This window comes from Nyctibius grandis, chromosome Z, assembly GCF_013368605.1.
Source record: "Nyctibius grandis isolate bNycGra1 chromosome Z, bNycGra1.pri, whole genome shotgun sequence".
NCBI classification, from domain to species: domain Eukaryota; kingdom Metazoa; phylum Chordata; class Aves; order Nyctibiiformes; family Nyctibiidae; genus Nyctibius; species Nyctibius grandis.
The window spans coordinates 14,268,803-14,294,875 of record NC_090695.1 but is presented as its reverse complement, the minus strand read 5'-3'; the positions used below and the strand labels follow the sequence as shown (position 1 = coordinate 14,294,875).

Sequence of the window (26,073 nt, the reverse complement as noted above, 5' to 3'; positions counted from 1 at the left end):
TGACACCTGTATGTCTTATCTATGTTGCATTATTTTTATTTGCTTATTGTATAAAATTTAAAATTATAACTCAAAGCTTTTCTTTCTTCTTTTTAATCTACTGAAATGATAATTATAAATACTGAAACTTTACAGGTACCCTGAAGAATCTGGACTGACATGGTGACATTTTCCAAGTCAAATATTCCTGTTCCAACTACTAAAAATACCATGCACTGTTTCAAATAGCTGAGGTTTAGGAAAACAATAGAGAAACATTTTATCCTTGAAAAAACTTGTATATATCTGACTATTGCTATACTTTCTAATCTAGCACAGGGATTTCAGAGTTTGTTATTATTATGCTGTGTGCCAACTATCTTGACACATAAAGTTACAATGTTTGCTAGAAAACTTCAGAAGAATATGGGTATATTGTTTAAGACTTAAGGTATCATCTAATTAGCAATTACAAACCTATTGCTTTTCATAGTAGTACAAAAGTGCTAGGGACAGAACAAGCCTGCACTGTACTATGACTATTGTATAATAAATATTTGCTTCATACCTCCTTCCATTTTGTCTCATTAACTTCTTTGTACTGCAATTCATACTCCAGAGTAATCCATCCCTTCTGAACATCTGCTGTTGGTGGTGGATCCCATCTTACTTGGATATCCCCATGGATCCCAGTCTGACTAGTATTTAGCAGAGTCCAGTTAAGGTGGACAGGGGGATCAGGTAGTACTGTTTAAACAGAGTATTTGGAATAAAACAGCCAGTTTTCAATGTGAAATGACCATTCTTACTACACACTGTTAAATGATTTCAGGACTAAAAAAGCATATTAACGACATATTTGCTGATTAAAATCTAAGCCTATGAGTCAATGACAAAGTCACTACAAGTTTGATAACAAGAAGGCAACCTGCTGTTGGTGGCAGACAGGCTCTGCATAAATCTCACCTGAGTGACTAATAAAGACGACTAAGAATGTATTAACTATTACACAACATTTCCTAGTAGCAGCCTATAAAACACTGAAACATAAACAATTCTCCATCAACATTTAAACTTAAGAGTTCTCACTAGAAATAAAACCAATAATTGGAGTAACACAGAAAGATAAATTAAATATTTAGTAACTAATAGAGAAGTACATTGAAGAACTATGGTGTCAGAAAAGTTAATCTAATTTTGCTCAGCTGATGAAAAGAGAGCAGTGAGTATTCTCGTCACTTGCAGGAATAAATTAATTGCATATACATACATCACCGCTCTGAACAAGCAGTAACATCTGCAAAATCCCAGTCACGATTCATATTGTAATAAATATAAACTCTAGCTTAGAAATGCTAAATGTCCTGATTCTGTAGATTAGTGTTGATTCAGGAACAAAAACCTGTTTGGTTTCAGAACTTTGCAGAATCAAGATTTTAACGCCACCCTTGCTCACACTGAACAAGGGTCTGTGGCATCCATTAGAAAGGGCCCAGAGTGACAGCAAAGGCAAGCTCATCTGCACACATTTGAGACCTCTAGTATTCAGAAAGAGAAACCAGGTATTTGCTTTTACCCTTTTAGCTTTCTTCCAATCTGGGCAAAATTTTCTGGTGTGGATCACATTACATATGTTACAAAACCAAATATCTTCCTATGTATCACACTTTTAGAAACTAACCTTTCTGAGAGGGAAAATTTAAATATAGTATGAGTAACATGAAAGCTTATAGCATCACACCTATTGTGAAATAAAAACGTAGAGGTAAAATGCATAATGGAAGCATACCTATTTCATCAACGCTGAAACATTTTTCGTCAAATACTTCATCTTTATTGGCAAGCTTAACACAATATGGTATCCAAATAGAAGTGTAGGATGTGTTGAAATAACAGCTATTTTCTCCTGCAGTGATATAATCAGGGCATTCTTTCCAGTCTTCATCATTCCTAGAATGACAACAAAAATGTAATATACATGAGAGAGAGATTTATAGATCTTACAAAGTACAAATTATAGATGTCACAAGACACATTGTTGATAAGTTGTAACTTTTATAGAAGAGAGAAAAATATGACAGTATTGATTGTGATTTACAATGAAGCCAAACCACTATCCAAGCGACCTGCATAAATGAGTTTCAGTTCTCATGTACTGTTAGTGACATTTCTGTGCTTTGGATGCTGCTTCCAAAAGAGCAGTCAGAGAGCACATCTGGCTATGCTGGTAGGTGCTAATGACCCCCAGCAAGCACAAACTGAAGTAAATTTGATATGTGTTTAAGCAACTGTTGTTCAGGCAAAGTCAAACTGCAGTAAGATGCCCACCTACACAACGAGGTCTGAAACACGGAAAACCAATCCTTACAGCAGGTCAGTACTGCACCACCTGCAAAGCCAAGGACAGGGGGAGTGCGTTTGCCCTGGGGAGCTGAATTAGGATGTAGGCACTGAAACATTGATGGCTCACAGGGGAAAGTGCCAGAGGGCGGATGCTGCAGGCACAAACCAACCCAGGACTGCAGGATGTGATCAAAGGGAAGAGAAATACAGCGCTGTGAGGAAGGGCTAAATTCCTTGGGATACAGAATTTCTAAAACACAGGCTTGGAAATACTAGCGAGAAACCTCCTATGTTTTTCCATCCTGACTTTGTTCAAAAATTCATAAATGTTCTCTGTAAATAAAAGAATTGCAGCAGGAAATATCACATTCATTTCATCTCTTAAAAAAGACAAACCAGCAGAGCTATAATGAGTGGCATGAACTCTCAAACTGAGAAACACTGCTACTTGCATACGATAATTTTCATATGGCCAAGCTGAAACTACTCAGCAGGTTCAAAACCAAAACAGTCTTCAGTTAAAGCAAAATGGGAATGACCAAATCATTAGAAACAGTCAACAGGAAAAGTGACAGACATTTATTCAGTATTTCTGAAGTCACTTTAGAAAAACAAATCTCATAGCGAACATTGCTGCTGCTGCTGTTCTTTATCTCGATACTCTCTCTCAGCCCAAATATAGACCAAGCAGGGATTTTTTTCAAAAATTACAGTCTTGGTTTGTTAAAAATATACCGTAAATGCCTTTTCTTACTAAGGGCCATTGAAGCTGTACAGAAGGAGGATTAAGCTAAATGAATTATGCCAAGTGCAGCCTTCAATACTGGAGTGGGTGCTTAAGAAATAAAAAGGCAGATGCTACCTAAATTGAGTAAGAAGCATTTCTGCCACTAAGCACCAGTCTTGTGCTCAGCTGATGAGACCAGACACTTTTCTAAAGGAAATGCTGTAGCTCTGCCAGAGTCAGGACTTGATAAAGGTGTACACGGTTAGATACTATGGCTTGTGTTAAGTAAGAGGCTGGGCTGGGTGATAGAGTTCAGTCCTGAGCCTTAAATGTTGCATGCACGTTGAAACAGAAATATTTTTGATGTGGATGTTCAATTCACATCTTTTATTCCAGTATTCTAATTTCTAGGACAAAGATGAAATAAGTGATCTGCTCAATGTATGTGGTACTGCTTTATTGTACAATTTAATTCTTTTTTAAAGTTGAACCCTCATGGTACATGCCGCTGACAACTGTTAGCTAAACATTTATACTTCAATAGTGATTTTAACTTGGATTCCTGTATTTCTGAGAGGTCTTAGAAGAGTAAGTAAGAAAGCCAGCCTTACCCTTAGGCTTAAGTTTGCTAAGCAAACGTATCATCACAAGTATTAAATATCTGTAGATCAAAAAGGTTGAAACCCAGTACATCAGATGGAACAGAAACACACATCCTCCCATTCCTGTGAACAAAAGGCCTATATTCCTTAATAGCCATTACTGGTAATGTCTGTGTCATCTTTCAGGCTAATCATTGTAACAACCTGAAAATTACAAAAGCTGAAGTGGAATGTGAATCAGAATTGAACAGGGTTCAATGAAACGTAATCCTCAGTCTCAGAGCAGCCTTTTCACCTGGACCTGCACATTCAGCCTTTAATCTAGCAACTGATCAATGGGACTTTTATAAAACTTTAATAAAAATTTGAAAGGGGCTTGTATCCAAACTCCACATCTGTGCACAGGTATAACAAATTTCACAGATGCAAGTTAGGTTGATAAGGAATAAACTGAAGTTCTCTATTAAAAATTCCTTTTCCAAACCACAGTGTTTGGTTTTGCATTCTGCAGCCTGGACCTAAATTTAATAAGAATGTATCCTTAATTATCTGCCAAGTAACACTTACTGCTGCAAATCGCTTAATAATTAAAAGGGAATTTTGACATTGAAAAATATGCACTTAAAACACAGTTTTATGCCCTTAATACAGCATGGTTCATATCATAGCAAAATATAAACAGCAACGACCTAACAGGCATAGCAAAATACATGACTTCTCTCTCTTTTCCTCTTTCTTTTGTTCTTTCCATATTATTACCTTTTCATGTACAATAGTTGTATTGTTCCTGGAGCAGTGAGGTTATAAATATTTCCGTCAGTCCAATAACACGAAAATGTCTCCAGCTCAGGTGATCTGCACTTGCTGATTTGTGGCCACTGCAAAAGGTCTGTCAGGAAAAATGGCAGGGGACAGAAGGAGACACATTAAGCAAATCCATAAGCCATACTAATATGCTGTTAAAATGAAACTCAGCATTTTTAATGAATAATTAACTTTTCTTCCAATTCCTTATGTACAATGAGACAAGATTTAAATTCTTCTTATGTGTATATATCACAGAATCACAGAAGCACAGAATCACAGAATCAACCAGGTAGGAAGAGACCTCTGGGATCATCGAGTCCAACCGTTGCCCTGACACCACCCTGTCAACTAGACCATGGCACTAAGTGCCACGTCCAGTCTTTTCTTAAACACATCCAGGGATGGTGACTCCACCACCTCCCTGGGCAGCCCATTCCAATGTCTAATAACCCTTTCTGAAAAGAAATTCTTCCTAATGTCCAACCTGACCCTCCCCTGGCAAAGCTTGAGGCTGTGTCCTCTTGTCCTATCGCTAGTTGCCCGGCAGAAGAGACCGACTCCCACTCCACTACAACCTCCCTTCAGGTAGTTGTAGACTGCAATAAGGTCACCTCTCAGCCTCCTCCTCTCCAGGCTAAACAACGCCAGCTCCCTCAGCCATTCCTCATAGGTCAGACCCTCCACACCCTTCACCAGCTTGGTCGCCCTCCTCTGGACTCGCTCCAACACCTCAACATCTTTCTTGAAGCGCGGGGCCCAGAACTGGACACAGTATTCAAGGTGCGGCCTCACCAGTGCCGAGTACAGAGGGACGATCACTTCCCTAGACCGGCTGGCTACACTATTCCTAATAGAGGCCAAGATGCCATTGGCCTTCTTGGCCACCCGGGCACACTGCTGGCTCATGTTTAGCCGGCTGTCGATCAGCACCCCCAGGACTCTTTCCGCTGGGCCGCTTTCTAACCACTCTTCCCCCAGCCTGTAGAGCTGTATGGGGTTGTTGTGGCCGAAGTGTAAGACCCGGCACTTGTTCTTGTTGAACCTCATGCCGTTGGTCTCGGCCCATCTATCTAACCTGTCCAGATCCCTCTGTAGGGCCTTCCTACCCTCCAGTAGATCGACACTCCCACCCAGCTTGGTGTCATCTGCAAATTTGCTGAGGGTGCACTCAATCCCTACGTCTAGATCATCAAATGTAGATGACTATACCGGTAGGAAGCCAAATTTGAAAGATGGGTCAAGCTCTCTTTTGTACAGTGCAGAAGTGTTAGTATCACAGCCTGACACACAGCGTGGGGATCTGCCAACCCAGTAGCTGTAGCTGAATACAACAGAATAGACTTTTTCCGTTGGAAAGGACCTACAATTACCATCTAGTCCAACTGCCTGACCAATTCAGGGCTGACCAAAGGTTAAACCTTGTTATTAAGGGCATTGTCCAAACGCCTCTTAAAACACTGACAGACTTGGGGCATCAACCACCTCGCTAGGAAGCCTGTTGCAGGGTTTGACCACCCTCTCAGTAAAGAAATGCTTCCTAAACCTCCCCTGACACAGCCTTGAACCATTCCCATGAGTCCTATCACTGGATACCAGGGAGAAGAGACCAGCACCTTCGTCTCCACCTCCCCTCCTCACGAAGCTGTAGAGAGACATGAGGTCACCCCTCAGCCTTCTTTTCTCCAAACTAGACAAACCCAGAGTCCTCAGCTGCTCCTCACAGGACATGCCTTCCAGCCCTGTCACCAGCTTTGTTGTCCTCCTCTGGGTGCATTCAAGGACCTTCAAGTCCTTCTTAAACTGTGGGGCCCAGAACTGCACACAGCACTCAATGCCGCACCAACACTGAATACAGTGGGATGATCACCTCTTTTGACCGGCTGGTCATGCTGTGTTTGATTAGTTCAGTACAGATACACCTGAATTAGCCCTGCATTTGCTTTAAATAAAGTGCAGTACTGCAGAGCTCGGTATTAGACTAATCACTGCTTAGTATTTACCCAACTGAGTAGTTTTGCAATGTGTCTACTCAGAGTAGCTACCTTGAACTGAGTTCAGGTTTGTGTATATGACGTTGTGTAGATATAACCTTGCTCTGAGAGAGATAAGGACAGTGCTAAGCATGGGCCTGTTCTGCCACGTGCCACTTCTATATTCGTAATTTCTGTTCTTTGTCAAAACTGAAGCAATGTAGGGCCGTGAAATTACTGCTACAATTAGTCAGCCTCATCAGCCCTCGTGAGAAAAATAAAAACAAAAGTTGAAGGTATGACTCACTGCTTTCAAAGTAAGCACTTTTCCCTGATTTTTAAGGATCTAATGCCAATGTTTCCTATTAGGCCTGGAAAGCTTTCCAGAGGGAGATCACATGCACATGGAAGTATTTACCTCTCTTCACTGACTATATGGGAAATATGATCATTTATTTAAGAAAATTTCTCCATAAGGCACTTAAAATGTAGATATTAGTCAGATGTTTATGACTGGTGAAATGATCCGTGGCCAGGGAACAACATGATGCTACTGGACTCTGCATGTGAAGTTCTTTGCAAATATTTTTGCAGTATCACAACTGTGAATATCAGAACTTCACACTAGATATCAGGAAGACACTTTTTACGATAAGCGTGGTGAAACTCTGGAACAGGTTGCCCAGAGAGGTGGTAGATGTCCCATCCCTGGAAACATTCAAGGTCAGGTTGGACGGGGCTCTGACTGACCTGATTTAGTTGAAGATATCCCTGCTCATTGCAGAGGGGTTGGACTAGATGACCTTTAAAGGTCCCTTCCAACCCAAGCCATTCTAGGATTCTATGATAATATTTGGTACAAAATATTTACAATCAAAGTCGGAAAAAGTATTAAATTACAGGCATCCACACACACCAGATGCTTCTTCCTACACATGAGGATTTTGTAGCCTTCCTGCATGTTAACTCCTTTATTTACGGCTCAGACAGACACAGCCACTCAACGCCAGAGCAATTTGCATTTCTCGGGCTTAATGGTTCAAATTGTATGCTTTATATTATACACTGCCAAGAATCCACAATATATGAATATTATGAACTTCTGTTTTGCTCATCCCATCTCATTGCCTCATTTCACACTTTGGACATTGAACAAGGCCTGAACATATGTATGTAAATAAGAGATTTCATAAACTGGGTGGCTTACACCTCCTTCCCTGCCCCCGGCAAATGCATTTAGAATTCTTCTTGCCAACCTAAAATAACTGATGTTTGACTGGAAAGATTTAAATATAAAGGTTTTTTTCTCTTTCTTAGCCAGCATGTTCCATTTCACTGAATGTTAAATAAATTTATTTTTAAAACTGAAACAAATTTTGAACTTAAGTGTTGCAGAAAATGGAAAAAATCACGCTGTTCTTTTTCAGAAAATACTGAAACAAAACATTTTGACTATTGTGCCTGATTTTGTTTGGTATGGTACTCAGTATTCAACAGCTTTGGCCTAAATCCTAAAATGCTTTTGATTGACCTTGATTTGAGCTTTTACACATTTTCACATCATTCATCAAACAATTTTCAAGTGGTAGAAATCTTTGTCAAAAACAGCACATGATTATGAAATTGAAAACTGTCATAACATAGATCGAAAATAAAACAGAATAAAAGATTCAAGAACAGTATTATAACTTTTTAAATGTATGAATGTTCCAGCTTTCAAACTTGAACTTTCTTTTCTATTTAATTGAAAATTGAATAATTGTTTAAAAGCAAAACAAAGAAAAATAAATGAAATTTTGTGCCTCTACTTCAAAGGCATGAGTAAAATTGCCTCAGTTGCATAATACCTATAATCAACAAGACATGAGTCTCGCTTCTTCTATAAACAGATAGTGTGCAAGGAAGGAAGTACATGTTATGGCTTTTCCTGTGTCTATCCTCAGCTACAGGCATCTCAAACAAATATAGCTATTTTTACTGAAATAGGTTAAGAATTTGAGAAAATTATATACTGGAAAACCCTCCTAAATTAGAGTATTTCTGTTGATGCCTACACCACATTTACAGCTAGAACATACAATATTTAAAGCCCATGCAGACCATGTCCTCATCTGCAGGGGTAAATAAAGTCACACTGTCACTTCTTAACATGATGAAATGAACTCAATGGAATGAAATTTCACTTACATTTTGAGAGGTCCAGCAGGATCTTAGATATAGACTCAACAATTTCTTAATAATGAATTCTGCTGAATTCATCAGCTTTACATAGAAGCTAAATTAATGTCTGTAAGATGTACAAACTCTTCTAGGAAAAGGGATCATAACACAGCCAGAAGTGGTATCAGTGACAATGGAGAGGATCAGCAGTGCACACAGAATACAGATCAAGACTTGGTCTCTTACACCCTAACTTCAGAGGAACGTATCCCTAAGGTCCCACTTTCTTTTTCCACTTCCTCATGACGAGATTCTTAATTCTTTGTCTCACAAGTGCTCCTTCAACATGCAGAAGAATTTTTGAGCAGGGGGCATTTTTTTTTGGGATTAATTTACTCTTGGTTTACCGGTTTTTATATATATATATATATATATATATACACACATACATATATATATTTCATGACCAGTTCCATTTGTAAGAAAAATTATCTTCTGATTGATTGTTTCCAGTTTCTGTGTCGTTTCCAACCTGCAAAACCGCAGGCTTTTGTGACTGACTGGAGGAAACTTTGTCATATTGACTTGCATAAGTCTTGGCACTCTTGCGGTAGATCTGAATTCCTTGTTTCCCACACCAGTCAATTATCAACATTGTACAGGACCCTGTGTGAGCTCCATCTCCTGAACAAACTGTACCAGAATGTGATAAATGAACATAACAGCTCAGCTGAATGCATTTAGGCATAAAAGCAGCAGGATACTGAAAGTAAAGGCTGTCAAACAGAGATTTTAAATAGACTACAAAAGCAAAACAAAACATGGATACACACGTGCGCTTTTCCTACCTGATCCAATAAGTTCTGGTCAAATTGTCATGAATAAAACCACTCACTTAATTCAAGATAATGGCTTGGCTGAATACACAGATTCAACAGTAAAAAACATGGGAAAAAATGGTAAATCTGTGGCTTCCACTGTGCCTATTAAGAAAGTTTGGTAGAAAAGTTCCTAGTCCTGCCTCTGGGTTTAGCTGAAGGTAAGTGTTCAGCTGCCACAACTGTGCTGCGAAAGAGTAAAATCTCTTCACATTCTGCACTCATTATGTTATGACCACATATTAGCCATGGTCTAAACTCTGGCTCAGCCAGAGGAAACTTTGCCAAAACAGTAGCTAAAACAATAGCGTGGTTTACAGAAAGAATCAGGAATGCAGATGTGCCATCTCTTCTGCTTACATTTGTTTGTGGGTCACCAGCCTGCAGTTTTCCATTTAGCGTAGTTTCAATGTTATACATTCTTTAATCTTTAAAAAGAGAATAAGGTACTGTAACTGCAGGTTACTGGAAGTTATACAGAGATGGACTTTAAAACAAAAAAAATTCTAAAATCTAGAGGTGTCAGAAGGCTAATTCCTTTAGAGATTAAGTTCTCTTGCCTTTTTTTTGCTTAAAAGTCCCTCTAATAAAATTTAACTTTAAAGGGAGCTAGCCTTGAGTGTGGAAGAGTAAGGAACTGAAGTTTATAACTGGGGTGTAACAAAATAGGTTATCATCATCTTGGGGAAAGTCCCACTGTCACCAGAGCTCTAGTACTTCTGCAGGAACAATGGTGGAGCAGTACACAAGTTGTACAGAAATGTCTCTTACTAGTATGGGACTTAGGTAGGTGAAATAATAATGAGGATATGAATGATCCAAAAAAATCAAGCTAACTATAAAGAAGATGAAAAAAGAGGATCTATTTTTTCTGAACAAAAGGAACTATTTCTGGTTGTGGTAATTTTAGAAGGTTTACGTAGAATTATTGGTTATCAGAACTTACGATACCTATCAAACCTAGAGCAAACTTAAATTTACAGAAAAATAACGTGTTCCAACATGCAAATCAATAATAGAAGAAACCTTATGCAACAGTATATATCTTAATACAATCCACTCTCAAAACACACACAATGCGTCATTGCTACAGCATAATAGAGAAGGATGGAAATGGAAACGTAAACAGCGGAATTAACTACATTTAAAATTGGAAACAGTTTTGACGACCTGGACTGTTATTTACTGTAGCTCAAATTTGTACATTGAAAGTGAATGCTCTGTCAATTAGGTTCTGCTCCTGAACCCACCAAGCTCAACAAATGTCGTGCAATTTACCTTAACAAGGGCAGGTTGATTTCTGTGGTACCAGGAAATTCTGATTCGTTCAAATTGTGCAGCAAAATGAACAACATTTGCTGCCAGTGGATGGTGTTTTAAATAGGAACAGTGTAGTACTAATTGTCAGACATCACATATACAGAGAGTGAGATGCAGTAAGCAGAGACAACAACCAGGTCACGTCCTCATCACTGGCTGCTGGTCTGACTCAGCTTTTGCTCTAGGTACAACCCATCCATGAAGGGCCAACAGTGAAGTTCTGGAACAACTTTTTGGGGAAATGAAGATAATTTCTTTTATATCAGTAATATGTAAGATCCTTTTGCATAAAGTACTCAGCAGAAACAAAGCAAAGTTTAATAACTCTGAGATGCTATATTGCAGTGAAAACTGAAGTGAAATGCTGCATAAGAGAATATTTTGCCTACGAAGTAAGTCTAAATATTGTAATAGTTCTTGACAAACACAGGTGTTTTGCTGAGGAACATGAAAGAAGAATATGTTTTCACTCTGCATTGAAGACTAATTTGGTGACTGCTATTTTGAGCAACAATATGTAGGCATCCCTGCATAACAGATGGGGGGTGTGCACAGTGTTTTGGGGAATGCCAGCAGGCTTTTTAGCAAGTTTTCAAGGTAATCAATGAACAACAACAACAAAAAAATCCTGGAGCTTGGTAACACTGAATGAAGAGGCAATGGCTCTTCTCTTTCAGGTTGTTCTCTTTCAGAACAAACTTCTCCCTTTATTTTGTCAAGTGAGATTGATAGTGTTAAAATAATAAAAGCCTTGCAGAAACAGAGCTTTTCCACAGCATCAAAGTCCAATGGCTGTGCTGGTTTCCCACATTCTCCATGCCACTGAGAGTCCACAGGACATAAATCAACATGGCTCACTGATGTGGTGTCCGTAAGCATACACACAAAAATTAAGTAAATAAAGCTCAGGACTGGGGGAAAAAACAATCACGAAGCATTACTCAGTACTGTTGCCCATAAGACAGCACAGGGATGAGCGAGGATGTGGACATGTGCCACGTTCCATGGTCTTTGGCATGTGCTTTCCAAATGATGCCCTTCCATGTCCAGTGGTGGAATCACATGATTTCTGTTACAGGCAAGCCGTTTCAACTGGCCCGCCTACATATATAACATATTAAGGGAAGCACAGTTGGAGGTCACAGTATTTGTAAATGAAAGGCAACTAACGTAACTAAACCATTTCCAATTATATCTTAACTGCTTATATAGTTGTAACTCAAATTGAAATTACATTTTCAAGAAAGTACATATAAAAATAATAATGAATAATGCTTTTATCTGTTACGACCATTGCTGTAGATGCTCAGTATTGACTAACGTTATGTGGTAGGACACACGAGGAAATATGGAAGCACAAATGAGGTACTGCGGGCAAACAGTATGTGCAATAAGCAAACATCACAAAAGGTCTTCCATGCCCTTCTCAGAGCAAACAAATTCTACAGTGCTGACAAAAATCTCCAACATTCTTCTTTCTCCTGCACATGTACTAGCAATTTCCAGTCTGAAGTCCAGTTCAAAGCTAATAGCTGTCTAAAAGCAAACCCATTGCTCACCATCATGCAGCATAATAAAGCCACCAGACAGTGATGAGGGGATCTCCTAGCTGAGACACAGCCCCTCTGAAGCTGCCAGCTTCCCACCAGAGATGGGTGCTCAGAACCAGGACCGACATTTTTCCAGAAAGACAAGCTGAAGTATAATCTGGCATCCCCAAACCAGGCTCCAAGCTGACACTCACCTCCCCAAACTCCAAGAGGAAAATACTCAAGAGGATCTGGGGAGTAAGACTGTTAGATGTGAACCCAGGTTAAGAGCTGCAGCTTTACTATTACCTTCATGGAAAACTCACGCTAGGGCACATCTTGATGGTCCTGGCTAAATTTGACAACTTACCTCCCTTGATTTAACATTACCTCATTCCCTATAAACAAGCAGCTGTGCAGAGGGGGCACTGCGACAGCACTGGACAGCCATGCTTTGGTTTGACCAGGGGCCAAGGTGGGTCCAAGCCTCGAGCGAAGTGGCTGGGGTCACGCGGAGCCCGGCGGCGGGCAGGGCGCGGCAGTGAGCGCATCGCTGCGTCCGGCGGCAGCAAACATCAGGAAAGGAAACAACAGGAGTGCCAACGTGAGAACAATGTGGAGAGTGTTTTTGAAAGGAAAAGTTACAGCACAGCTAACATCTGCAGTGGGAGTAGACAAAGGGAGCAAAGGCAGGGAGCACAAGACAAAGAAGGACAAAGACACAGGAGGAAAAAAGGATGAAAAAAGATGACATGTTTGGAAAGAAAAGCACAAGAGGACACAAATGTGTACGACAGGAAGACAGAAAAGGGTAGCAAAAGACTTGAGGTAAAGGCAGAGGAAACATAATACTGAAAAACTGTAAATGCAATGTGGGAGTTGATGCAAACCTGCAATCACACTATCACTCAAGTTTAAATAGTGAAGATGACAATTTCTTGGTCTGGCACATACATATCCTGATAGTGTAGAGAAGACATTGCATGTATCCGGGATCACCCAAAAGAGATACTGAGGTAAGGGACCAGAGGAGAAAGCAGGTGGCTGTCGTGACAGCTTGAAAAGAAACAAGCAAGTAATGATGCAGTGCACCTCTGTTTAAGGACACCTGCAGAATAAAGACAGTGCAACAGAAAGACTGAGGTCTTCCTCACAAATCTAACAAGGTTTCAATCATTAGGTCCACCATAATCAGTGCTCCGTAACAGTGAGGCCATGAATTTGCCAGGTTTCATTAGACAGATGCAGCTCTGTATCATCAATTACCAGTGACACGAAGCCCCAAACTCTGTATTTCACCATTGAAACAGTGCTGGTTACGCACAAATGCATTCTGATGTTTCTTGTTGTTTATTCCCCCCCCCATTACATTTGAATGAAGTAATCCATGAAGATTCTGGCCCTCAATCTGGCCTTGTTCTTGACATTTGGTCCTTAAAAGGACCTTAAAATTCATGCTGCTTTTGGGAGACCAGAGTCAAGCTGTAAATTCTTGTACTTCCCATTGTTGAACTTTCAAGCTACTTCTGGCTTCTGCTAATTTTAACCATTCTTCAATATAATGGCTGCCTGATTTATGTGCAGTAACACTTGCATACATGACAGAAAAATCCTACCTTGTACTCTACAGAGATTTCCATGGAGTAGAAATCATCAACCTCCGTTTGAAATTTGAAGTAGTAGAATTTGGTGTGGTTTTTAGTCAAGTGAACCAAGTGAAGGAAAAATGCCAGTTCTATCCACAAAATAAGTATCTGAATGTCTTTGAAGTAAACTCCCAAAAGTCAGCAGCAATCTTGTTCTCAGTCCAGAGGAAAGTTCCCTGTTACAGTCACCATATACCAATATAAAAACTAAGGAGACAAAAAACATCCAGAGGGTGCTACTAGGAGGTTCATTTTATTACCTTCCCCATCTGGAGTGAAACTGAAAGGGACATTACTGACCTGTCATTTAGAGATTCCTCTGAGAAGTCCTGCTATGAGACCCACCTGACACAACAAGGGCATGTGCGCTGAACAAAAGTTGAGCCCTCAAAGCAATCCAAGGAGTTACTTCCCATACTCTGATCAGTGACAGTGACGACTGAAAATTGTATGTGGCTTTGAATACCTGAAGACTGAAAGTCATGCTGATTCTTCATAATTCTTCGTGATGAGAACCACACAATTTCATCTTTACAGAGACTGTGAAGTATACACGGGTTTATACAGTATTTTCACTCTTTTTGCACATCTGGACCATAATATCTTTTCTTGGTTCACAAAGAAGACTGCATTGATTTGAGTATTTTACAACATTCTGGCACGCAGTATTTCTCCTGTGCTCTTTAGAGTGTCTGTTTTATTACTGTAGCCAGGATGTTTACTCGTTCAGTAATTCAGAACTTTATTATTGCAATGAATCATTAACTGTGAGTTACCAGCTTCAAAGAAGATCCAGTGAGATTTTAAAAACAAACTAGAGAAGAATAAAAGTATTGTTTTCTGCTCTATTTATCCTCAAACTGAGCAAGAACCTGAGTCTTTGCAGTTTTGCAGTGTTCATATAAGAGCATCCTTTCTAGTGGGTTTCAAAAGGAAAATGACTATGACAACAGTTCTGTCCCATGCTTAAGTAGAGTTCTTGTAGACCTACCAGGATTGTCCTTTTAACAGTATTTATAAAGCAATAATCTCCACTCTTCATTGTCAGAAATGAAGCCAATATTGTGATATATCATGTAAAAATCCTGCTAATTTAAAAACTAATTTTCTTTGAAAAAAAAACAAACAAAAAACCAGAGTACCAAGCAGTTCTCAAGGCCATGACTTACACACGATTGGATCCCAGCTGGGCTCTTGCACACCAAAGGAAATGTATGTGACACATTTAAAGTTACAAACAGGGAGTATCTGATGTTCTTCCCAAAATGGGAAAGTTGCTGAGCTGGATACATTTTAACTTACTCTGAAATTCAGGATGATGTAAATACCAAACCAGAGAGAAACCATGCCAATGATATTAAACTGACGGAATTAAGTTAGCAGTGGAAAAACACTCCCCCTCTCCCCCGCCGATGTATTGGCGATTCAATGCTTGGATGAACAAAGCACTAGAGAACACGCAAACGGGGAGCACTCATGACTCCGAAGGGAGTTGAGCTTAACAGAATAATACATATTTTCCTTCAGCTTTTATTTCTGTGATGTGGCTATGAGCCTAAAAGAATCTTCTGATCATCTGTACGGTGCTGAGTGGCCTCAAGTAAGGATCCAGACTCATCCTTATTTTACCATTGCAGAGGAGGTTTGGACAAAACAATCATATTTAAAAACACAGTGGACAGATTTATAAAGGAAACCTCTTTTTTTTTTTCTGACAGACTGTCAAAAGTGATTTAAGTTTTATGTATCCTCTGCTGAGCCTGACTTTCTCCAACACCCGTTCCCTCTTTGTGAGAACCCAGTGCTGTCAGTCTTGGGCTTCAGAGCTTAGTTAGGAAAGAGTCACAGACAGAGGTGGTGGGGGCTTTTCTTCTCAGTACTTGAAATATAGGCTGCAATATAGGCAGCAAACAGAGGTATTTTTGAAGTTCAAGCACTATTAAAAAAAGAGCCTTTCTCACTTGGCTTGTTTCCCATCTTCCTCCAATGTCTATTCATAAACTAGTCTTTTCAAATAACCATAGGAGGAGTTTAGAGGGAAGACCCGATTTTTTTAATTTGAAAACACAGCCATTTCCTGACTGGACTAAACAAAGAGCAAACGTTCAAGTTAACTAAAAACCAACCTAGGTCTCTAGAATTACTGTTACATTAGTCTTTAGCATGCCTAAGAAGACTCCACTTCTGACAAAAGCATGGACATTAAGGACACTATGCTAAGGTTAGTGTCCTTTTGAGATTTTGCTAGTTGTGATTTTTTTTTAAATAAAATATGCTGTCTTACTGGTTTCTTAAATTTGAAATGTTATGGATATTTTTCTTAATCACGTAAATTAAGATGTCTAAGGATACACTGATATAATTTAAGAAAACAGACTGAATGGTAAGACTAGAATTAGAAAAAATTAGGGCAAAAAGTAAATGCAAACAAACACCTGATTTAAAGCAGCTAATGTACAGTGTTGATAAGTGGAAGAAAAGGATGGAAAACTAGCCAGCTTTGGCTCATTGTCAGTAATGTACTGAAAAAAAACCCCAAATCTGCTGAAATAAAAGACAAATTACATGTTTGATCAGATTTTAATGATAAAGCAACATCTGAAGAGGGAAAAACTAATGTTTATGATGACTAACCTAGCATATCCCCCATGGTATACTGTGTTTCTTGATTGCAACTCTATCTGGGTTCAGAAAGTCTTCTTAATTATTCCCATTCTTTCACCATACAGACAGCTGCTTTTGTTACAGCAACAAGAGTGCTGTTGTGAAATGTCACTTTATTACATAGATCCAGTTCTTGATTATACAATAAATCATACTGTCTCAGTTTATTTAAGCAAATGCTAAATCTTGATGCCCCTGTAGGGCCAGTGCAAGTTTGGAAAGGTGAGATGAATTATACATTATGGCCTGTGTTTCAACAGAATTTGTCAGAGATGGTTGCAGAATCTTTACCTTGAGATTTATAGTGCTGAACCCCTCACCTAACCTTTAAATATCCCTGTATTTTCAGTCACTTCAGGTGTTACGTTGAGCTGCAAGCAGCTCAGAATAAGTAGGCGGAAAAAGGCAGAGGAGAAAAAGGACAAAAAGGCACGCAGAAAGAAGGCAAAACACCAAAGCCATGAACCATAAATCCTAACGACACCTATACTTGGAAGCTGCTTCTTTTTAAATGCATGCTATAGAAAGCAACTGCTAAAAGGATACTAAAAATGAACCTAAATTTTGTGACTCTCTGTATCCCAAAGAGCTGTATTTGCAACGAGAGGTTTGTTTTTGCCTGACGGGGGGTCGGAGCTGCCTGTTCCCACGCAGGAAGGGCATTTGACTTCCCATGCAGGCGGGGAGCTGCCCCGTCCCCCACTTTGGACGGACACCGCCTGCCCTGGACACGCCACCGCATCTCTGCACGGCGGCTGCTGCCATCTCACACCACACGGAGCAGCGGAGCGGGGCGAGGGGACGCTTCTGAGCCCATGAGGAACAGCTGCTTGGTGTCAAGCTGATCTCAGGGGTACAAGATTCAAAGCCTTTTCCAAGTCTGGACAGCAAGAGACAGCCTCACAGAAACTCGACCAGTGCTCTCCGCTGCCTTACTTGGTGAAACGAACACTTGGCTGAGTGCTTGACTGATCGTCAGAGACGCCAGAAGCTACGGCAGGAGATGGGCTAAATAATTATATGTAAGAAGATAAGAAGGTAAGACGTCAGCGACATACACCTGCCTATGAACAGAAAGACCATGCGCAAATATACACATGTGGTTACTCAACTGAAATAAGTGACACTGATTCTTCTGTATTACAGCCACGGGTAATATTTATTCTGGTTTTCCACAAAGTCAGAAAGTAAAACCTGCACAAATTGGCATTTGCCTTAAGAACCAGCCTAAGGTCACACACAAGCTGTCAGTAACAGACAAAAAAATCCCTCATCTGAAACAAATGCTGGGTCTTTCAGAAGATTCAATCTGGGTAGCTACAAAATTACATTTTAATGAAAACAGATAAAAAGGAAGAGCAAAATCTTTCTCTGGAAGGTTGACATTCAAGAAACACAACAGAAAGGCAGAAGCTACAGCAAAAGATTAGATCTCAAAAAGCTCACAACAGAGGAAAAAGACTAAATGGTAAAAACAAACTGCAGAGCATGTTGCAACATTTCAGACCTACTTGCACTTACTGGCATGTCTAAGAAGTGAACTCATCAATAAAAGCCCATAATGTTTGCTCTTCATCATTGATTTCTAAGGCCAGAACGATCCTGAACAGTCAGACAGGTTTACACCAACCGTTACTGTTGAACCTTGCAGACTGTGAAAAACATGGCTTGGTCTCTGCCTCCATTTAACCCACGTCTGAGGATAAACAATAACCATCTGTTCTGTCACCCAGTGACCCCTGCCCAGCTGAGAAAGGGAATTGGGAAAAGGAGGGAGACTCATGGGTTGAAATGGAAACAGGTTTAATAAAATAAGAAAATCAATGTCAATAGCAATGCTAATGTAAAATACACAGAGTAATGCCCAGCCCATACAGTGGTCACGAGCTGCGCGCTCCCAGCAGCGAATGCCCGATGTCGAACACTGCGAGCACCACAGCTCCAGTGAGCGCGACGGTCACAGCGCACGGAGAGTGAGCTCGGGAGCAGAGTGACGGGTGAGACCCTCCTGGCATGGTGACCACTGAGAAGAGAGGAGCCTTCCCCACCAAACCTCCCAATTTATAGTGAGCTGGTGTTTATGGTATGCAATACTGCCGCTGGCCAGCCTGGGTCAGCTGCCCTGGATTTTGCTCTTCCTGGCTTCAGCACCTGGCTAACTCGAAACTGCTAAGGGCCTTGATCACTGTGGGAACATACATACCATGGCTGGCCACCAACAAAAACAAAGTGTCTTATCAGCTTTGTTCCCACTGTATCGTGTGCTGCAGTCTTCTCAAGAGAGCAGCTTTCCTGAACAGAAAATTGATTCTATGATTCCATCCCAGCAAAACCAGGACAGTCACCTAAAACACTGTAGTCAAGACTCTACCAAAAGAACAGCACTATTTCCACTAAAAAGTCCTTCCTCAGCAGACGTTTGTTAGCACTGAACGCTTGTCACAGCGTTGGACTAACCTGAGGAAAGCTGAGCTCAGCACTTCAAGCTTGGATGCTTATTTGCATCTCTAGAGACAAATTCTTCTTCAGGTTGCAGTCCTGCTGGCTTCAGCGGGGCAAGTGTTATAGTGTTTGTCCCATGGCCTGCAAAGCTGAGTTGGAAGTCTCTGAGCAAGGCCCCTCCTGTGACTTCCAGCACCCTCCTTTTATAGCTGGGTGAAAAGTAATGCTAGAACAGGGCATGCAGATACCCTTTGGAAAAAATAATCATGCCCAGAGAGGCTATATTCATTGCTTCCGCCTCCTCTGAAGCACTCAGCACTGCACCACATATAAAGATCAGTCTCCAGAGGGAATATGCAAACTGCACAGGGGCCGTGTAAGGCTCAAGTCAGCATAAAAATCTGCAAAGTTTTGAGTTTATGGCAAACTTCAGTGTTTCTGTCATCTTGTTTGTATCAGTGACCAAGACAACACTATACTGAATGACATGAGCCATCATATTCTGATGGTTACGCCAAAAATAATATGCAAACAACTTCTGCTATGTCTGCATAGGATATGGTATTAGGATGTATGATGAGTTGGTGTGTGTAGACCTAGCACAGCACAGTCAGGCCCAAGACAATAAAAATACAAATAATACTATTTTAATTTCAAAATAGGAAAAAACTGTTTGTAATTTAAGAAACATGAAAATCTTTTTTTCCCCAGCTGCATTTAGAGCTGTTTCTTTTGAAAAGGTAAGCAAAAACATGGATCACATCTGACAGTGTACAGGCAATCACACAGTGCTCTTTAACAAATTCATCTTTACTGAAACAACAGGGAGCTGAAATACCTATCAGCTTCGTTTACAAAAAAAAATATCTCCAAGTAGATATGTCCTGTAATGGTCCTTTAACTTATTATATTTAAGCTCACCCTTCTTCCCTGAGAAGAGCAATAAAATAAACAAGAGGGACTGACACAGAGACAGAGGCCCTACCAGTGACACAGAAAATTCCCTCCTCATTTTACAGCTTCTCTCTCCGCTCACTTTTCTCACGAGCCAGCCAAGAGATGCTACAGCTTCAGGACTTGGAGAAAAGAGATGTGCAGACACACTCTTCATACACTTTGTCTTGGTGAAAGCCTCCAGATGTTACAGTGGAAGAGAAATGGCAACAGTTGTGAGGAGAGAGGACAACCGAGCTGTGAAGGGTTGTGATGCTGACAACAGTGCTCAGGAGCCGCGCTCCCCGTGCTGCAGCACGTGTGGCCAGGATTGGCTCTGCAAGGGAGTTCTGAGTACACGCTGCTGCTCTTGGGCAACGCAAACATAAAACTAACAGTGCAATTACAATCCACACCTCACAAAGCCCTTCTTCACACTTACAGGACCAGCAATGAGTTTTGATACAACTGTCTGATACAGTTTTAGCATTAATTCAGGCTCCCAAGAACCTCATTTACACTGACCTTGCTCAGTTTGGTCCCTTGGTTGCCCATGAAGGATTCAGCACTATCAGGGATTTCCTTAAACATATGATACAGCTAAGAAACCTAAACAGTAAATCAAATCACATCCTAAAATAACATACTTGCGTTAAGCAGGAGGAATAGTATATACAAGAGCTACAGGCTGGATAATCTCTTTGTGGGTTCCCTGCTAGTATCAAAGCAAAGGAGTGCAGGGAATCTATCCGTGCTGTGATCTGTTTTGTCTGAGCTCTACAGACAAGCCTGGCGTCTCTTCTTTAACAAGCCCAGCACAGTGTTGTCAAAACTCCCCCCGCTGGACGTTTCCCAGGGTGCTATGGACATGTGCCACTAGTGTTGCCCCAAGGCCTTCCTTGTTCTGTGTGGACTCTACCACTTTTCTTCTCCCTGGGCTCCCTGGCGTGCTTTCTGGGTGCAAAGGCATGGATCCTTGCCTTCTAACTTCAAAGAGCTTAACTGATGCCCCTAAGGAAGGAGCTGAGGTGCTCTGATCTGCCATCTGGAGATAGCGATCTCTCCTCCTTGGCTGCACTTCAGCCAACTCCTGCAGCAGGCAAAGCTGGCTGTGCCACGGGAAGGAGGCGACTTCTGGGTCACTCGCTCTCTCGTGCTCCAAAAGCCTATATGACCAGGTGGTAGGCTGGACCAGGGAAGGGAAGCAGATGACAGCTAACACTGGGGGGAAGAAAAAGGAGCCAAATCAGTTCCTCAAACCAGCTTCCTGTGTGACTGCAAAAAAGCTTGTGTCAGCATGTGCAACGCAGCAGTGAAGGCTGGGGAATGAGCAGCCAGGCACAGATGAGCCAATTTTTTTTTACTGGCAATGAAGCACAGATTTCGAGGGAAAAAACAAAACAAAAAACCACTCTTGCTCCTTATGAGGTGCCTAAAGCTGAGTGCCATTGATTCTGCACAACTTAAAAATGATACAGGGGCACACGGCGTGGAGTAAGAGGCTCAAGCAGAAATCTGTTCAGTCCCTTGTCTTGACTTGTGGTGTGACGCCATGCAGCAGGAATGAGCAAAAAAGACGAAAGAAATCAGCTTGCATGGTTTGCACTTGCCAGACATGGACTTATGGAAAGTAATTTATATTGATTTAATGAACCTGAAATTTTGGATAACATCTCTGTGTTGACAGTATAACCAGCTCCAGCAATCCTGGCTCCAACAAATCTGAGACAGGTGTATATCAAACAGTATTAAGCAAGCCAGTTTAGGAAATAACAACAGCATGAAGTTTTATACAAGCTTACTACCCAGCTTTGCTTTGTCTGAAACTTGAAAAACTGAAGGGTTTTTTTCACTCTTTCAGTTCTTTTTATTCTTTAACTATACTTTTTAGTTCTACCAGGAAGAATAAATGGAAGTGTCAAATTATCATTAAAAAGATGAATTTCAAAGTATAAATTGTTCCAACAAAACCAGGAACCAAAGAACTTGGGAAATAGCGATGTACACCATATAAAATTTCCAGGTTCAGTTCTAGATGATTAAACTTGAGGTAACCATCAAAATTATATCACAACATTTCAAAGGAGAATAAAGGAAAATTATAGTAAGCAAAAGAATGCAGTTATAACTATAAAACAAAACTCAAAAACTTTAGTAGTGTTTGGGACCTTATCTTAGCATAAGAGAGAAAAATTCTCTCTTATGGGAGAGAAGATGGGAAGAGTCGTGAGAGCAGACTGGGTAGACAGAGCGTCCACATGACAGAACAGAGATACAAGATGCCAGAAACATGGTAAAATAAAATATGTATCAGTAGCAGAGCTAACAATGCCATCTGGTAAGTCTTCCTCACACATCCTACTACAAAATTTGGTATTGAATTGCTTGACGCTTTCCTATAGTTTATTCATTTGAGGTGACAATCTCAGTATCAGGTGCCTGTCTTTTATGGAAATCTCCATCCAGAAAAGTTCAGCTATTCCTAAGCACGTTAGAGAAAGCGGTTTGCTCATGCTAAGTACTCTGGTGTTCTTAATTTTGAAAATAGCTTTTCAATTAGGAACACACCATCATCTAGTGGAAACCTGCCCCAACTCTACTCCATTATGCACCATACCGAGGGCTTCACACCGTGCCTAAATTTGCACTGGCCCCTTGCATGAGGCATAATTTTATCATATGAGGTGCAAACAGACCTATTACTTTTATTAAAGTGACTGCTTATATAATGCTATTGTAGGTCAGCATAGGTCTGGGTCTGTTAATGAACTGTTTGTGCTGTTATCTGAGCTGTGAAACCAAAGCCAGGAGTGATCCCTTTTGAGTCCTGAGGGCACAGAACATGGTGGCACATGTTGGAAATTCCTACGACAGTGGCAAAACACTGACAGATTAATCTACACCTGGCCCCTGAACATGCCTAGTATGTCTCACCAAACTATAAATCAAATATGTTTTTACAAGTTTTCTTCTTTTAGAACACACTCAGCAAATATTTTGAGGTCAAATCAGGATCCCTTTTCTCATAAAAGTGCCAAGCCCTTTTCAAACTGTGTTATCTGAGGAGCAGATTAAAGTATCAGTTGCTTAAGCATCTAGAGGAGCAGCACTACAAAGAAGGAGTATCAATAATGCTGCCTTGCAGAAGGTACGTCAAAGAGCCATTACCCATTATCACTGCAGAAAGCCTGTAAACTTCTTCCAAACAGCTGCTGTCACGTTTGACAGCAGTGGATTTGCACGATGGGGCTCTCCATGCTCCGGTCTGCCCTCACTCAGTTGCACTGTGTGAGTGCTACAACGGAGCTAACCTCTGAGGATAAAACCACCATGGTGCGGAGGCCAGGAGTGTACATACACACAAACACATCTCTTCTTCCCCTCTTCAGCGCAGCTGGAAAGGAAAATTATTTCTTGTCCTAAACTGTTTTCAGATTAGGCTATCAAAAAAGTGAAAGAACAGATTTTTTTATGATTAAATAATCTAGGACTTCCCAGCCCGGAAAAGAGACAGCTTAGTATGAAGATCTACAAAACCAGAAAGAACAGAAGAGATGACCTGGGATTGATTATTCACCGTCTCTTGAAATAAAAAAAAAAAAAAGGGGGGGGGGTTTGCAGCTAATGCAACTAGTAAGTAGCAAGTTCAAAGGAGCAAAAAGACACATTTCTTCACTCAACTTGTAGTTGAGTTCTGGAAGTCCATATTACATGGCATTTAGGATCCTGACATTTTACACATCTGTATGTTCAAGAGGACAACTGTCAACTTTACAGGAAAAAATTTTCAAAGGTGATAAATATCAAGGCAGCACCGCTGTCTCCAAAGACACACATCATTGGAGGAAGGCAGAATATTCAGTGCTTGCTCTGTTCTGCTCTTCACTGTGCATTTGGTAAGTAACCACTGAATATATAGAAGACAGAATACAAGGCTAAAGGAATTTTAGGTCTTTCTTGGCACAGCTATTACTGTTTTACAATGCTTTTGAAAAGAGAAGCCTGCAAGGAAGATAGACAGGAGTATCAACCAATGGTGGTTTAAAATATTTTTTCTACTACAAAATAAATTAAACTTTATTAGTTTTGCCATCCCTGGTTAGTAAATGACAAACTTAAGAAGACTTGCTATGTAACACCAATGTGATGTAAACTTTCGCAATGTGATATAAACTAGGCAAGCTCATGTCAGTTCATAACTCTGTGCCAAAAACTGCTATTCCATTTTACTGCCACAAGGAAACCTGAATTACATATAATGTATATAAGGAGAGTTCAGAAAGAGGAGTATGGCAAGCATAGCACAAAATTCACATTTTAGAAAGGTGTAAAGTCCTGTTCTCTTCTCTTGACCTCTACCCTGTCTCCTGTCTGTAAATGACACCTCTCAGGCTCCCTTACAAGTTACTATATAAGTTACCAGTCTGGGAGTGTAGCCAAGCATGGGGCAGTCTAAGCTATATCCCCTGTTCAGTCCATGGGCAAAGTAATTTCTTTACTCTTTTTTATAAAAGAAGGTAGAATGTTGTAAGGGAGGATATACCAAACTGTAAGGAAAGGCAGCTTAATAAAGCCCTTCAACATGTAGTCATTTAGCACCAATAAGACTGATATTCCTGACCTTGTGAAGAAAAAAACTATTAATATCTCAGTTACCAGAATGCATACAGCATTCATGGTGGTTTTTAGCTTGCTCCCCAGGCAGAGCTGTGAAAAGCAACAGTGACTTGAGGAACTGAAGGAACAGAGTATTTCCTGAACTTTTGCCATGTGCTTATCCTGCTGCTGAGATTGTACCAGAGACAGATAGAAAAAGTTTTATTTATTGCAGGTTATGGTCTTTCCTCCTCACACCCCTTGAAAATCTTGCAGAGCAGTTCTTGCAGCATTATCTTGGTGACTCCTACACCACACATGAAGATAAGGATGAGGACGCATAGCTTTTGGGATCCAGCCACTGATGATGTACCATGATCAGTTTGAGAGATGAACAGGAGGGCTCAACAAAGGGAGGGGGCCATCACAGCTTCTAAGTCTGTAAACTGTGAGAAGAGTCAAAAACACCCCTCATTTTCAAGCTCTGAAGAATCAAATGTGTGGTATTGTTTGTGAGCGATGTGAGACAGTGCGGCAGGGCCAAGGACACACTACTAAGAAAATGTGGTTGGTGGAATAATCTAATCCAAGTGCACAAGTAACTTTCAGTGGAAACTGAGCGCACTTGGTGCCAGCCTCCTAGGAAGGCGAGAGTCAAAGGAAAGGCAACACTGGGATGTTTTAGGTCCAGTTTGCAAAATGGGAATAACTAACATTCACATGATGGGAAGATCGGAGAACAAATTCCCTTTCATGCTGTTTCAGGGCACTGAGGATCTCAGATTTTATTACTTAACCTAGTGACAGAAATCCTTTTGCACTTTACATTTTTTCCTTTTTGTCTTATCTTGTTCCCTCCTTCCCTCCCTGAGCTCTTTGCTTCCATCGATGAATTCCCTGTGTCTTTCCTCAAGGTGCTTTCCCTCTACCCTTATTTTCTTTCCTTTTCTCTTTGATACCCACATTTCTCGATTGCAATTCTGAGTTGATTTTCAACATTGCCCCTGATGGGTGAACGTGGGAGTGTGTGATGCACCGCTGCTGAATGCCCAGGAGAGCAGGCTGCTGCCAAGGGACAGACCCTGGCGCAGTCCCAGGGTGCAGATCTGCTTTCTGTGCGGGGCCAAAAGTTCCCAGCAAACCTCCTGAAGTGGGAGTGGGGAAACTGGCTAGTTCAGATCAATCTAGGGGGAAAAAAAAATAAGTAAAAAAAAGATTTACAAAGGGATCTACCTTACCATCTTGAAGTAGGACAGTTAGGGTGCATCTGACACTTGTGCTGCCTGCTCCACAGGGAACATTGAGGTTTTGCTATTGAGACAACAGAACTCAACTGCCTAAAAAGTCAGAAAATACATTTTGGCAAACATTTGTGTGAATTCTGTTTTGAAATTTGAAGTCCAGAAAGGCCCACGAGAACTACAGCTCTGCTATGTGACCGCAAGTACTGACTGAAGCATGTTTAAAGATTGCAGCA

The 26,073-nt window shown here is 40.7% G+C and overlaps 1 protein-coding gene across 8 annotated transcripts in view; it reads right to left on the bottom strand.

Annotated features, from left to right (window-relative positions):
• GHR (growth hormone receptor) overlaps positions 1-26,073 on the bottom strand; it is a 134,468-nt gene that overhangs the window by 12,567 nt on the left and 95,828 nt on the right. For all 8 annotated transcript variants that reach the window (XM_068424128.1, XM_068424130.1, XM_068424123.1 and 5 more), the window contains 3 exons: positions 4,411-4,540; positions 1,769-1,929; positions 548-726 (listed from right to left, as the gene is read on the bottom strand). In XM_068424128.1, the coding sequence (XP_068280229.1) occupies positions 548-726; positions 1,769-1,929; positions 4,411-4,540 (470 nt within the window). The remainder of the gene's footprint in view (positions 1-547; positions 727-1,768; positions 1,930-4,410; positions 4,541-26,073) is intronic.